The 15,959-nt window shown below is 41.5% G+C and overlaps 1 protein-coding gene across 1 annotated transcript; it reads right to left on the bottom strand.

Moving 5' to 3' along the window:
- Nucleotides 1–4,255: 4,255 nt before the first annotated feature.
- Nucleotides 4,256–7,441, bottom strand: LOC121984003 (probable 1-deoxy-D-xylulose-5-phosphate synthase 2, chloroplastic). Its single transcript, XM_042536750.1, has 8 exons — nt 7,203–7,441; nt 6,904–7,059; nt 6,489–6,804; nt 6,133–6,404; nt 5,780–6,053; nt 5,095–5,684; nt 4,712–4,996; nt 4,256–4,620 (listed from the first exon to the last, which is right to left on the bottom strand). The coding sequence occupies exons 1-8, from the start codon at nt 7,296–7,298 to the stop codon at nt 4,474–4,476; spliced, it is 2,136 nt and encodes a 711-aa protein (XP_042392684.1). The 5' UTR covers nt 7,299–7,441; the 3' UTR covers nt 4,256–4,473.
- Nucleotides 7,442–15,959: the final 8,518 nt, after the last annotated feature.

The raw sequence follows: 15,959 nt of genomic DNA on the forward strand, positions 1-15,959 counted from the left end.
TTGCTTTGCAACACAGATCTGCCCGCTCTACCGCTCTGCAACGCAGATCTGCCAGACCTGTCGCTCTGCAACACAGACTTGTTGTTGAGCCGACCTGCCCACTCGACAATACATACCTACTACTCGGCTGATCAGCTTGCTCAGCGACTCAGTCCGCTCTTCGGCACGTAACAGAAACCAGCCCCTGCTGGCAGCCTGAGATTATCCGCTCAGGTCATTTCGACTGTATGTTGAATTTAATTCAGTGTAGTTTAAATTCAACTAATACCCCATAAATCTTCGGCAATAGATTGTTTATTTCAACATCTAATACATAAAAAACAAGATTTAAACTGTAAACACCGACGGCGATTTGCAACAAATTCCGTTCGTCATAATTGTTGTTCGTACTAGTTGTCATCCGAATACCCACGGTTCAATTTCCAGTTACGATACATTTACATATATTTTTCCTCTAAATGGGATTATAGTTGGGTTTCTGAGCTGTCCATCATGAGTGTTTTCCGATTTATTCTAACGGTCGACTTATATGAAGGAGCAAACATGGGTTAAGTATGGACAGTTTTGATAACTGTTAACACTCCCCACTACCAACAAAAATTGCTACCATCCAAAGTACCTAATAAAATCAAGTTCTTCCTTACATTTGATATATGTCTAATATCATTCAATATTCTGATCACTTCATCAAACATCTTGATTTTGATATTCCGAATTCACTAATATGTAGGTGTTAAACTAATTCTTGTTAAACATCATATGATAAAAACATTTTGAATCTAGGAACCAAGAATTTATTAATTGCTTTGAACTTGACAAGATAGAAAAACAATGTCATCGTCACTCTTTGAATTTTTTTTCTTCCAATATATTTGCAGACTTTAATGAATCATCTTTATTCTCTTTCCTTTTCTCTAGACTATCTCTCTTAATGTGACTTTTTACCTCACACTTTGGAGCACGTGATCTCCTTTTTTTCGATATAGATCAAATTTTATTATCGTTGCCTGACTCATATCGATCTTTGCTCCTACCACGTTCCTAGTTATCTCTCACAATGAACCATTCACCTTGAGATGTATTATCACTAGCTTTCTTCTATTAATGAGATTCCAAAAGAGCATCTGTAACTAGTTGTTGAAATTGTGCCGCAACAAATGTGCAGAATCATCGAAGAAGAAATAGAAGAGGAAAAAGAAGAATCACGAAAGGAGAGAAGATGAAAGAATTACCATAGTCGACAATGTGCTTACTCCATAAAATAGCCAAGAGTTCTCTATTAGAATTAGATTTAGAGTTACAAAATATATATATATATATATATATATATATATATATATATATATATATATGAGTTTTGATCTCCTGCGCGCTCGCACAGTGCGCGACTGTGCACGCGCAGGAGATCGCTCAGTTTTTTTTTATTTTTTTAATATTTTAAATTTAAAAAATCAATTAAAAAATTTAACATTTTCTTATATAAATTTTTAATACCTTAATATATCCCCTTAACATATTACAATACTCAATAAATACTTAAATTAATTTTATTTTAATCTTTTTTTAAAACCAAACACTATAACTTAATTGGAAAGCCTAAACCCCAGAGGTAAAATCTAAAAAAAAAATAACTTTAACACTATAACTAAAACCTGAACCCTAGAAATAAACTCTTACAAAAAAAAATATTTTATTTTTTATTTTTTTTAATTATTTTTTAATTCATAAACAAATAATTAAAAAAAACAAAAACAATTAAAAAAAAATTCATATACAGTGTTGAATCCTGCGCGCGCACAGTCGCGCACTGTGCGGCGCAGGATATCAACACTAACTATATATATATATATATATATATATATATATATATATATATATATATAGTTCAAGCATACAAGGTATTTTAGACTAAAAATACCAAGTAAATCAAAAATCTCGTAACTCTCGATGCTCCAACATGAGGCATGGCTAGGCCATGCACCTGGGCACGACGGGTGTGCCCGTTCCTTCAGACCCCGGACACGACTAGACTGTGTCTAGTGGCATGGCCATGCTGACTCCTTCGTACATGAACGTAATTAAGTTGTATCTAGTGACACGACCGTGCTATTCTCAGACATGAAGCAGTCATGTCCGATGGCATGATCGTGCAAAGCATGTCCTCGTATGAGCCATCTCCACCAACTTATTTGGAAGAGACTCAAATATCTATTTTTTTAATCTAAAGATCATGTTGCAAACTTAATTACGAAGCCTTTACAGTTTGCTATATTTATTATTAATTTAATAGTGGATGCTAATTCCATTATTGAAGTTTATACTAGATTTGTTGAAACATATATGGAATATCCAGATTCAACAATTTAATTTTGTTTATGAAATTGGACAAAAATAAAAATAGAATTTTAAAAGTGCTTTTTATTTATTATTAAAAGGATGTTTCATTTGATATATATATATATATATATATATATATAATCACCCTTATTTTTTTTTATATTACTGTAGCAGTTACTTATTAATAGGCTCATAACTACTCCAATATAAATATTTCAATTATGATTAATAAAAAATTTCTTTACATAAATACTTTAACTCTAATGAATACTAATAAATTATATTATAACAATTATAATTCAATATGAACACTTCACCTCCCATTTACATGGATCAATATTATATTGAAGTAATATTTTGACATGTATGAACTATCATTCATATATATTATAATATAGATAATTTATTGTCCCCAGGGCGTAGCGCAGATGGTGGGCGCATGGTATCTCTGGCGTAATGGTCAGGGGTCGATTCTCAGAAATTGACGACCTGGGGTTTACCCCGCCATGCATCTATGGCCTGTGTACCTGCATGAACCTCTCTCCATATCCATGGGGCCGGTACTAAGGGGACCGCTAAGGTAGCGGATCTACCTTTTTATAATATAGATAATTTATTTTTATAAATACTAATCAATATTATATTATAGTAACTATGAAATCATTCTTACTATAACTTAATTAACTATATAATTATGATAATTATGAAATCATAATTATTACAATGATTATCCAACTATGGATCTATTATTATTTAACAGTTATGGTCTACAATAACATCAAATAGAAATAAGTTTTAAAGATAAAGTATATAAAATGAGATGGGATGTCTTCTGATAATAAATATATATAAACATCCTTATTCCAATAAAAAAATAGTTTTTTATCAAAAGAAGTGGTCATGTTTTCTTATTTACCCAAAGGAGTACCCTAATTTCAAAAACTATCAAAAAGAGCACTAAAAATAATGTTATTCTCTTCCTACCTCTCCTGCCAACCTCCTAAATCCCCTCTCTCTCTTACCATTTTCCAATACATCCCCTCTCTCTAGGATTAAAAAGGACCTGATATTTTTCCATATCAGACCTACCATTGGACATGATATGATCACATATTAGGCATGCGGTGGACCTGATATTTTCCCATATCAGGCCCAGTGTAAGTCTTATATCTTCTCACATTAGGCTCAGTGTGGGTTTGATATGGTCCAATATTATGCTCAACATGGACCTGATATTTTGTTACATTAGGTCCCGTGTGAGCTTGATATTTTCTCATATCAGGCTCACTAGGGGATGCATTGGAAAATAACGTCTAGAGAGAGGGGATTTAGGAGGATGATGGAAGAAGTAAGAAGAGAATAATACTATTTTGATGTTCTTTTTAATAATTTTGGAACTAGAGTACTCCTTTTAATAAATAAGAAAATATGATTGCTCCTTTTGGTAAAAAAAATCCATAAAAAATGATGTCTTTTGATTTTTTACCTGACTAACTTTTTGAAATCTTTACACACATAATAATAGACAAATAAGGGCATCCAAGAATTCTCTAAGAGCTCTCGTTATCTACGTGACTCCAATGAGGGAGCTCCCCTAAACAGGGTCTTCCCCATTTTTTTTCTTTTAATTTTAAAATTTTTGTTTTAAGTTTCATTTTTTTTAAACAATAAAATATTAAAAAATAATAATTTATGAGAAAATATGAGACCCATAAAGATGTTAGGAGATTTTTTTTAGTGGAGAGATGTGTGAAGTTTAAAAAAGAAGAAGATAGATTCGTTATCTTAGTGGCTCATGTAAGATTTTTTACTTTTAACTTGATGTAAATGTGACAACAAAGGAGCTCATGAAAAAGTTTTACGACTGTGATGTCCTAATAACTATTCTACAAGCATAATGAACAAACATAAAAAGTCATAAACATAATACTTATTCCAATTGCTTGAATTAAATGGAATCAGATTGACAAATTATATTCATCCTCTCACATATTTGAACCGAGGATGAGGCAGCAATGAAGAACGAAAAGATGGGAAGGAAAAGGGTGGTATTTGCAATTAATTCCAAACCCTCATTCCCTTGAATCTAAATTTTGTTGTTCTGTAGTAATTGCATATTTGATTGCTCCGATTTTTTCATTGGAGGTGCAATGCTTCCTTGGGTTTGCCCAAGAGATTGAGCACGGTTCCTGCAATCTGCTCGGAGGAAAGTCCAGCCGCTTCGACTTGGTCCTTTGGCGATCCGTGGTCGATGTATCGGTCAGGCAAAAAGATTGATCTCAGCTGCACATAAGAGCACAAAAATAAGCTTTGCTACTTCTCAACCATTTTGAATCAGATGAGAGTGTTTCAGATCAGCCGAGGAGAAATTTACCTTGAGGTGTCCATCCAGAAGGCCATTCAGGCCCAAGAACTGCGCGACATGCGAACCGAAACCTCCAATGGAGCCCTCTTCCACTGTGATAAGTATCTCATGCTCATCTACCAGCCTCCTGATCAGTTCCACATCCAGAGGTTTACAGAACCGAGCATCAGCCACTGTTGTAAAGATTCCATGGGTCTTAAGTGAGTCTGCAGCCTGTAAGCATGTCTGAACTATGGAACCATATCCGAGGATGGCCACTCTATCTCCTTCCATCAGAATCCTACCCTTCCCAACCTGTCCAAACAAATCAAATGAGTATCTTGTCAGAAAATGATGCCTTAATTTTGTAGAAACATGAGAGTAACGATGGTTGAGAAGGCAGGAAGGGGCACCTCAAGAGGAGTGCCTTTGTAGCCTGTAGGGAGGGGCACTCCAACTCCATTGCCCCTAGGGAATCTGAAGCAGCTAGGTCTGTCATCAATGGCTGCCGCTGTGGCCACCATATGCATCAGTTCAGCTTCATCAGATGGAGCCATCACGATCATGTTGGGCAAGCAGGCCATGTAGGTGATGTCGAATGCCCCGCAATGTGTAGGTCCGTCGGCACCGACGAGGCCAGCTCGATCGAGTGCAAACCGAACCGGAATCTTCTGCAAGTCCACATCATGAACCACCTGATCATATCCTCGTTGCAGAAACGAGGAATAGATGGCACAGAAGGGCTTCAGGCCCTCTGCAGCCAACCCGGCAGCAAAAGTGACTGCATGTTGCTCGGCAATTCCCACATCGAAGCACTTCTCAGGAAACCTCTTTTGGAAATAATTCAGCCCTGTGCCGCCGCCCATGGCAGCATGAACAGCCACGATCTTATCGTCGACCTCGGCCTCTTTGATGAGAGACTCCGCAAAGTACTGTGTGTACGAGAGAGTGGATGACTTCGACTTGAATTGCTTCCCGGTTTCAGGATCAAACTTCACAACACCTGCAAGCATCAAATGGCACATTGTTTAGACCAAATTAACAAACTTGGAAAGAACCAGGAACAATTGCTTCGAGTAATTAGCCAATGGCACTCACCGTGCATCTTATCAGCAGCAGCCTCTGCATGAGGATACCCTTTTCCTTTCTCCGTAACAATGTGGACGAGGACAGGACCCGAAGCTGGCATGGACTTCACCTTCTCAAAAATGGAAACCAGGTCGCCTACATTATGCCCATCTACAGGCCCAATGTAGTACAGACCGAGTTCCTCGAACAAAGAAGAACCTGGGGCACTCATCACTCCGTGAGCAAATTCATCCACCTTCGAAACAATATCGTGTGTTTGCTTACCGATCTGCTTCGTGACATCCTGAACAGACACACATCAACCCTGTAAGCAACTGGTCTTTGTGGCAAACATGGTGGTGTTTAAGGGCAGACGATGATACCTTGGTTGCTTCCGGGAGCATCCTGAACTTGGTGCTGGATTGAAGCTTGGTGAGGGCCTTAGTAAGCGCCCCGACAGGAGCTGCTGGTCCATCAAGGGTTGCAGTTGGAAGTGAAACTTGCTTATTGTCATTCAACACGATGATAAGGTTAGAGTCCAAGTAGCCAGCATTGTTCATGGCTTCGTAGGCTTGGCCTGCGGTCATGGCTCCATCCCCAATCACCGCAATGACATGGTTCTTCTTCCCCTGCAAATCCCTAGCAACAGCCATTCCTGCCAATAAACAAATTGTGGCTTCAGGTCTTGTATCAACCGAATGTCTTGGATTATGTAAGAATAGTGGAGTAGCTCAAGTACCAAGCCCTGCGGAGATGCTTGTGGAACTGTGACCGACACCAAAGGCATCGTGCACGCTCTCTTCTCTCTTGGGGAATCCGGCGAGCCCGTCGGTTTGCCTGATGGTGTGCATCTTCGACCTTCTTCCGGTCAATATCTTGTGGGGGTAGGCCTGGTGGCCGACGTCAAAAATGATCTTGTCTTCAGGGGTATCGAACACATGATGGAGAGCCACTGAAAGATCTACCACCCCCAAACTGGAGCTCAAGTGCCCACCAGTCTCGGCCACAGTGAACACAATTTCAGCTCTCAGCTCAGCAGCTAATTGCTCCAGATCCTAAAAAACGGAAATCAAAGGAGAAATTTTCCCACCAAAATTAGTCACAAAGATGAATTTTGTTTTTGACCCTAGACCAAAGGAGGACGGGCAACTCACCTGCGTGGAAAGATTCTTCATGTGAATAGGGTAATTGATGGTATCCAAAATAGGGGTCGCCGGCTTCTCCCCTGAGTAATCGATCTTCCACCCACTCTTGTCTTTGGAAATCATAATCTTCCCATCGCCGCTCTCCGCGCAAGCTCTCACCGAAACCTAAAAGGAAGAAAAAAATCATGAATTCCTGCAACACTCTCCCCCCAAATCTCCATTTCGAAACCCTAAAACCCAACTTTTTATCGGCAAAAAGGGAAAGAAAAACTCAAGAAACGAAACCAGGGCAGGAAGATTTGTTCAACCTGTCTTCTTCGGCAAGCAGCTTTCACGCCCAAGCTTCGACCTCTGAGCAAAGCCGCAGAAGGGGAGGCGGCCATCAGAGCGCTTGCTGCCTCCATGTCGCGAGCAGACGAAAGCAAGTACACGGCTCACAAAAATGAACTCTCGATCGCTGAACAGAGGAAAGAGAGAAGGAGGAGCTAGTCAGCGAGGAGGAGGGCGAGCTGCTCGAAGACGACCTGAAGCAAGGGAGACGAAAGGCTGGAGCATTATATAGAACGTTGAACGGCGACCACCTTCGTCCCTTCTCACATGTGTAACATGTGAGTTAATTACGATGATCAACTACGATTTACGAGCGTAACGGCTGTTTGTACCGGTCCTCATGCTTTTCGTTCGTATATTTTTTTAAATATTTAATATTTTTTATCCAATAATTGAAGACAGAGAGAGTCTGTGCCGGCAAAAATAGGCTGGTTCAAAGCACCGGACGATGCCGGTCAATCTCAGTAGCTGCGCATGAAGCAGCAGGGAAGCCACGGGCATACCGGTTCAACACGCGAACGGTCGGCTGACTTGTTCTGGTCAACTTCAACGTTTTTAAAACCGGACCAACCGTTGCCATAATTTTGTGACAGTGATATTTGTGAATCTGTCAGTTATATTCATTTGATTGGGGTTATTCAGAGTTCTAATATTTTTTTTTTTCTAATAGAGTATCAGGTTTTCATGTGCTAACTAATTCTGAGATGATGGATAGTCTCGTCTATATATTTTGTCAAAAAAAAATTTGAAAGTACGGTGGCTCCTTAATTAGTGATTCAATATTATTAATAGTTTAACCATCTTAGTTGTGTCCTGCATAGAAATTAAATCTGGATTATTTAGGAATACACCCAACCTTTTGGCATCAAGCTAAGCCCCGAGGCATTCAAAGTCCTAATCAAGATGATAATTCTCATTCCATGCCCTCCTCTAGAATTGTCCCATGCGATATGGTAAGGGAAGTAAATCCTTGGAAGCTTCACCCAGTACAATGGTCATTTGCATTGGAAGTCAAGTGACCAACGAGGTATTGTGCACACATTGGAGATTAATCTCGTGACATATTACAATAATATCACATACAAGTACCAATTGTGTCAGATCATAGGGGTTATTCAGAGTCCTAATAAATGAAGTAAAAAATGTAATTTCGTTCACTCCCAAACAGTCTAGTATCGTCGGCCTCACATTATGATACAAACAAGTAAATTATGTATGCAAATAGGCCCATAGTGGGAGGGTATTCTGCGGCCATCAATCTCATTATTCGAACCCGTACGAAGGAAGTAATTTTACCTTCTAGGAACCAGCTACGCTACACCCTAGGGGTTTCAGAGTTCTAATAAAGGGTGATAACCCTCACTGGGTCCCTCTAGAATTGTCTCATGCGATCTAAGAGGGAGATAAATTACAAGGAGTTTCATCCGGCACAATAGCTCGTTATATGACCTAGGATGTATTTTTCACACATTGAGAATCGATCCTGTGGCCTATTGCAATAGCACCAAATACAAATACCAACTGTGTCTGTCCATGGGGGCATTATGATCTTTTAAAGTCTTAATAAAGATAATTATGCTCACACCAGGTGTCTCTCACAGTTCATCTCCAAATTACGTAAAAAGAGGTAAATCATGAGGTCGGATTATAACATATCTTGATAGGATAAGAGGAGTTTTTTTCCCCGAGGACATACATACCTTGAGAATTAATTTATGTCCCATTGTATTAAATTTATCATCTTCTAGTCAATTAGACACTCCATAAGAATCTCAAAGTTGTCATAAATGGGAGGATAATGCCCACCTCACATAGTTCAGTATCATAAGCCTAGATACAAATAAATAAATCACAGAAAAATATTTTACCCCACTGACTCTATACATAAAAAAGGCTAAACATTGAACTAAGTATTTTTATATAAGTTGAAAATTAACTCCAAAATCAATTGAATCAACCCATCGTATAGTTTCTCATTATGCTAATCTATGGGGCGTTAAGAGTCCAAATACAAAAACAATTGACCAGGCTAGGTAATATTGAGCATAGAGTGATCGATCTGGCTCCACGAAATTTTTCCATCGATCACCAGGGTAAATCGAGAAGCGCTCGCAGCGGGCAACCTAAGAACTCAGCATCCTTTAGTTGCATACCCCATTTGGAGGAAAAATTTCTACAAATTCATCATAGCTGAAGCTCGAATCGCGGGTATCTGGGTGATAATCTGGATGCCCTACCGTGGCATCATAGCCCCAGGTGCGTTCAGAGTCCTAATAATAAAAATGATTAATCAGGTTGGGTAACATCGAGCCTGGGGTGACCGGTCCGGCCCCACGAAAATTTCCCACCGGCCACCAGGATAAATCGGAAAGAGCTCATAGCGGGCAGCCCAGAAGTCCAACATCCATTAGTTGTGTGTCCCATTTGGAGAATTTTTTTTTATAAATTCATCATAGCTGGGGCTCGAATCGCGGGTACCTAGATAACAACCTAAATATTCTACCACTGCAGACAGGGGGCAACATCGGTGGTCCCGTTAGTATTATGGGTTTTCACCTGTGGAGATAGAGAATATTATCTCTTATTCTACATAATAATCGTCCCTCTATACTTAAATTTCTGGATCCACCATTAGCTACCGAATGACTCCGGGGGCATTCAGAGTCCTAATAAAGTCTTATTGAAGGTGATTACTGTGCTGCGACGAAGGGCTCGATTAGGGGCGAATGGTAACTCGTTGGAGTTCGATAGGGTCGTCTTCTGCCATTGCTAAAGTTATGATAAAAACTAATTAAGTAAAAATTAAAAGGATGCTTCTACTTTTATTGAAAGAATATCTTCATATATACTAATTAAAAGGATATTCATTTTTTTCATTCTCAAGATATTATTATTTTAATATTATATAGTAATTTAGGTCAAAACTATTATATTATAAAATAATTCTAAATAATTTAAATTTAAATTATTTTAATGCTAGTTAAAATTATTGTTAAAAATTTCTTTAACATTTGTTAAAACTGTTTCAATTTAATTAAAACTATTTTAAGTTGGTTAAAATTATTCTAATACTATTGTAATAATTTGTATTAAAATTATTGCAATAATACTATTTTAATTTAGTTAAAATTGTTCTAATATTGATTAAAATTACTTTAATATTTATTAAGGCTACTCTAATTTAATTGAAATTATTTAAATTTGGTTAAAATTAGTTCAATACTATTCTAATATTTTTTTTACTAAAACTACTATAATAATCATTGCACGCCTCCTCATATGGATGTTTTTGACCAGAGATGTTCCTATAACAAGTGCAAAGTTGAAGTTCTACATGATCTACTTCAAGGTGTAGGATCGAACTCTCTATTAGAGGGTCAATAGTATTATGAATATTATGAAATGATAATTAAAGAAATAATAGATAAACAGATAACAAAAATAAATATTCATCTAACGATTTATCAATTTAAATAAATAAAAATTGAGTACAATTAAAACAAAGCAGAAATAGGCACATGTAGTAGTAATAATAATAATAATAATAATAATAATAATGAAAATTACGATTCTTATTTTTAATTACTTTTAGGGAGAGAAATTTTTTAAAAATAAAAATTAAGCACAATTATATAATAAGCCAACACACCAGAAATGAAAATGTACTCTACATGTTGTCAATCAGAAAGCGTAGAGTTATAGCATGTCGCATCACAAAAAGCACAAGAGCACAAGAATAGAGAAGAATAATTGTGAATTGGTATTTTTCAAGCTATGTCTCGAATCTCCTTTTATAACACTCTCTTGCCCACTAGAAAGCTCTCCGAGCACCTATATTTATGCTGACATGGCTACATCTTCTATCTGTGAGATAACATTAGCAAAGCTTCTTCGATTACCCGTTCATCCTTCGATCGCCTAGAGAGAGGTCAAATCTGATATTGACCTAACTCGCTCAAATTACTAATAAACGTCATCTCTAAATCGCATGAAAGTAGCTCTGGTTACCCGTATGCTCCGGTCAACTCGACCTACTTATGGTTGCTTGGAACCTCTGAAATCTTTCGTCAAGAGTTATCACTAGCCAGTCACCCCGAACTCCCTTCGATCATCTAGAACTGTCAAACTATTTCCCTGTAGTTTTTACACATAATGAGTAGTGATCCCGTCCGGAAGCTGAGTCGGACAGAGGCTGGCCGCGTTGCCCTCGCTGTTGACGGAAAGTCATGGAGACGCCTTGTTGACCTGGCACCTACCGAAAAGGTTCACACGGGTGAGTGACGAGGGGTGATGACGGAGACGATGAGGTGAAGGTCTCTTGCGCACGCTCAGACAAGCACCCAGGTCGTTAGAGACCAAGAACTAGGGAAAAAGTCCCCGGGTCAGGCCCTCCGACGCTCAAGCCAGGTACTTTTTCCCCGGAAGTACAGTGAAACGAAAGGACAAAAAGTAAAGGATGAATGTGAAAAGATGAGTGAGTGTACCTGCGTAAGGAAAAAAGCTAAGCCTCCCTTTTTATATAGCAGTGGGTACTTCTGGAGTCTGACGAGTGTCAGGGAATGTTGGGTGTCAGGATTTGTCTGGCGGTGAATGACACATGACATCTTCCTATAGGTCTAAGGAGGGATCGGTGGGCAATGAGCCCTAGACCGTTAGCATATTCCCTGACATGCGGTGATTATTCTCTAACAGGTTATTACGATTCCCTGGCTTGATTGTCGTATAGTGTGTGCTCGCCCCGGTCCGTTAACCCTGGACTAGGTCCTCGTACCTACAAATCTTGACCTGTGGGCACAGACCTGCATTCCCTGGCGCATTCCCTGGCTTGTATTTGTTGCCCCGTAAATCCAGATCTATATGTCCAGCCCTGCATTTTCCATTCGGTAAATCCCGGTAAATCCAGACCTGCGCATACCGCCCTGCCAATCTAGGTCTTCGCTTGTTGTTCCTTAAGTCTCGTCCCGTATGCACGCCCCCACTCCGTATTTTATCCTATAAGTCCTGAATCATACGTCCTGGCCCACATATCCTGTTCTGCATGTCTCGCCCTGTAAACCTTAGTCTGCTTACCCTGAACTGTACATCCTGGTCCGTATGTCTTGCTCTACATGTCTTATCCTGTGAGTCCTGACCTGTATCCTGTAAGTCCTGACCTGTAAGCCTTAGTCCGCCTGTCTTGACCTGTACGCCTTAATCCGTGTCTCCTACTCTGCATGACTTATCTCATAAGTCCTGACCTGTAAACCTTAGTCCGCCTATCCTGACCTATATGTCCTGGTCCGTATATCCTGACCTGTACGTCCTGGTCCGTATATCATGTTCTGCATGTCTTCCTGTATCCTGTAAGTCCTGACTTATAGCCCCCAAGGCGTAGCACAGACGGTGGGCGCATGGTATCTCTGGCGTAATGGTCAGGGGTCGATTCTCAGGAACTGACGACCTGGGGTTTACCCCGCCATGCGCCTATGGCCTGTGTACCTGCATGAACCTCCCTCCATATCCGTGGGGCGGGCACTAGGGGGGCCGCTAAGGTAGCGGATCTACCTTTTTCTGTAAGTCCTGACTTGTAAGTCTTAGTCCGCCTATCCTGACCTGTACGCCTTGATCCGTGTCTCCTGCTCTGCATGACTTATCTCATAAGTCCTGACCTGTAAGCCTTAGTCCGCCTGTCTTGACTTGTACACCTTGATCCGTGTCTCCTGCTCTGCATGACTTATCTCATAAGTCCTGACCTGTAAGCCTTAGTTCGCCTATCCTTACCTGTATGTCCTAGTCCGTATATCCTGACCTGTATATCCTGGTCCGTATATCCTGTTCTGCATGTCTTCCTGTATCATGTAAGTTCTGACCTGTAAGCCTTAGTCCGTCTGTCCTGACCTGTACGCCTTGATCCATGTCTCCTGCTCTGCATGACTTATCTCATAAGTCCTGACCTGTAAGCCTTAGTCTACCTATCTTGGCCTGCATGTCCTGGTTCATATATCCTGACCTGTATATCCTGGTCCGTATATCATGTTCTGCATGTCTTCCTGTATCCTGTAATTCCTGACCTGTAAGCCTGAGTTCGCCTATCTTGAGCTATATATTCTACCTTCCGAGTTCCTTCTTGCCATGTAGGCCTAACCCCTGAACGCCGCTTATGCCCGACCCGGACCGCCCTGTGATATGGACTTTTGATCACCACGTAGGTCGGACTTTTGACCACCACGTGGGTTGGACCTTTGACCATCATGTAGACTTGACTTCTGATCGCCACGTGAGCTTGACTTCTGACTGCCTCGTGGGCTTGACTTCTGACCGCTACGTGGGCTTGACTTCCGACCACGTCAGCTATCCGACCCCCCTATCATGCACCGTATCACAAGCCTCCCCCTCAAGTCTAGTCGAAGGAGGCTCCATTCCGACTGACTAGACCTAGGTCCCGTTCTTACCTGACCTTGCCTTTGTGTATCTTTGACTGCTAGCCTTTTTTCCAATATCCAACTCAGAATTTATCACCTTCCATAAATGATAGGTGGGACTTTATTGCATGTGCGTCCACTCCACTGTCCTCAATCCTGCTATTTTTCCATAAATGCCCCACTATTTCCCAAACATCCTCACATGTTCTGAGATTCACTCTTCTCATACGCCTCTCTTAAAAAAGGGTCGCGTATACCGCCACTTTCACTTTCCTCAGGCTACCCTTCTCTTTGCTCATGGAATCAAACGAGATATCTTCTCTGTGCCACCAGCTCACTCATTTGACCCAGCTGTTAACTCACAAAGATGAGGCCTTGCTTGAGATGACACAGAGTAGGGACCTTCAGTCCTCTCTCTATAGTGAAGTGGAAGAACTCTGGCTGGTGGCTAAATCCAGAACTCAGGCCGAGGCAACTCTAAAGCATAAGGCTTATTTAGACTTGAAAAGTCAGACCCATTTTATTACCTATTTGAAGTTGAAGCACGAGGACACTGTAGCCCTCCTGCAAGAGGAAAGCCAGATAAAAGATGAAACCATTGCCCATCTACAAAGCATCATCCAACGTATCAAGGAGGAACTAGCTCAGGCGCCGGCTCATCTGGTGAGGAGGGACCAGGCATCTTGATCTTGTAATAATGTGAATTCTTAAAAGATGTTCCTCAACTCTTATTAAATAAACAGTGTTCTCTGCCTTATCTGCCTATTAGGGTGTGGGTTTGTACTGGCATGTTCCCTAAGAAAATGTTCTAGAAAGGATGATTTAGAAAGGATAATTTACTTACCAAACCTTTTCCTTACCACAAGGGTTGAGAAGTAGTGGCTCATATGGACTTGCTTGCTTGTAGCTCATATTTGAAGTGGAAGTATGACCTACAGACCTGTTGAACACGAGAGTATGTCCCCTTGCGGCTCGCACTGAGGCGAGAGCAGGGGGCATCGACCGGGAAGGTCGTTGGGCGTGAGAGCATATTAACTTATAACTTGCACTGGGGCGAGAGTCTGGGACACCGACCTGGAAGGTTGTTGGGCGTGAGAATATGCTCACTTATAACTCGCACTGAGGCGAGAGTCTGGGACCCGACCTGAAAGGTCATTGGGCGTGAGAGCATGCTCACTTATAACTCGCACTGGGGCGAGAATCTGGGACACCGACCTGGAAGGTCGTTGGGCGTGAGAGCATGTTCACTTATAACTCGCACTGAGGCGAGAGTCTAGGACCCGACCTGGAAGGTCGTTGGGCATGAGAGCATTCTCACTTATAACTTGCACTGGGGCGAGAGTCTGGGACCCGACCTGGAAGGTTGTTGGGTGTGAGAGCATGCTCACTTATAACTCGCACTGAGGCGAGACTCTAGGACACCGACCTGGAAGGTCGTTGGTCGTGAGAGCATGCTCACTTATAACTCGCACTGGGGCGAGAGTCTGGGATACCGACCTGGAAGGTCGTTGGGCGTGAAAGCATGCTCACTTATAACTCGCACTGGGGCGAGAGTCTGGGACCCGACCTTGAAGGTCATTGGGCGTGAGAGCATGCTCACTTATAACTTGCACTGAGGCGAGAGTCTGGGACACTGACCTGGAAGGTCATTGGGCGTGAGAGCATGCTCACTTATAGCTCACACTGGGGCGAGAGTCTGGGCCCCGACCTGGAAGGTCGTTGGGCGTGAGAGCATGCTCACTTATAACTCGCACTAGGCGAGAGTCTGGGACCCGACCTGGAAGGTCGTTGGGCGTGAGAGCATGCTCACTTATATATAACTCGCACTGGGGCGAGAGTCTGGGACCCGACCTGGAAGGTCGTTGGGCATGAGAGCATTCTCACTTATAACTCGCACTGGGGCGAGAGTCTACGACCCGACCTGGAAAGTCGTTGGGCGTGAGAGCATGCTCATTTATATATAACTCGCACTGAGGTAAGAGTCTGGACCCGACCTGGAAGGTCGTTAGGCGTGAGAGCATGCTCACTTATAACTCGCACTGGGGCGAGAGTTTGAGACCCGACCTGGAAGGTCGTTGGGCGTGAGAGCATGCTCACTTATAACTCGCACTGAGGTGAGAGTCTGGGACCCGAACTAGAAGGTCGTTGGGCGTGAGAGCATACTCACTTATAACTCGCACTGGGGCGAGAGTCTGTGACCCGACCTAAAAGATCGTTGGGCGTGAGAGCATGCTCACTTATAACTTGCATTGGGGCGAGAGTCTGGGACCCGACCTGAAAAGTCGTTGGGCGTGAGAGCATGCTCCCTTATAACTTGAACTGAAGCGAGAGTCT

Source organism: Zingiber officinale, chromosome 5B (assembly GCF_018446385.1).
Source record: "Zingiber officinale cultivar Zhangliang chromosome 5B, Zo_v1.1, whole genome shotgun sequence".
NCBI classification, from domain to species: Eukaryota; Viridiplantae; Streptophyta; class Magnoliopsida; order Zingiberales; family Zingiberaceae; genus Zingiber; species Zingiber officinale.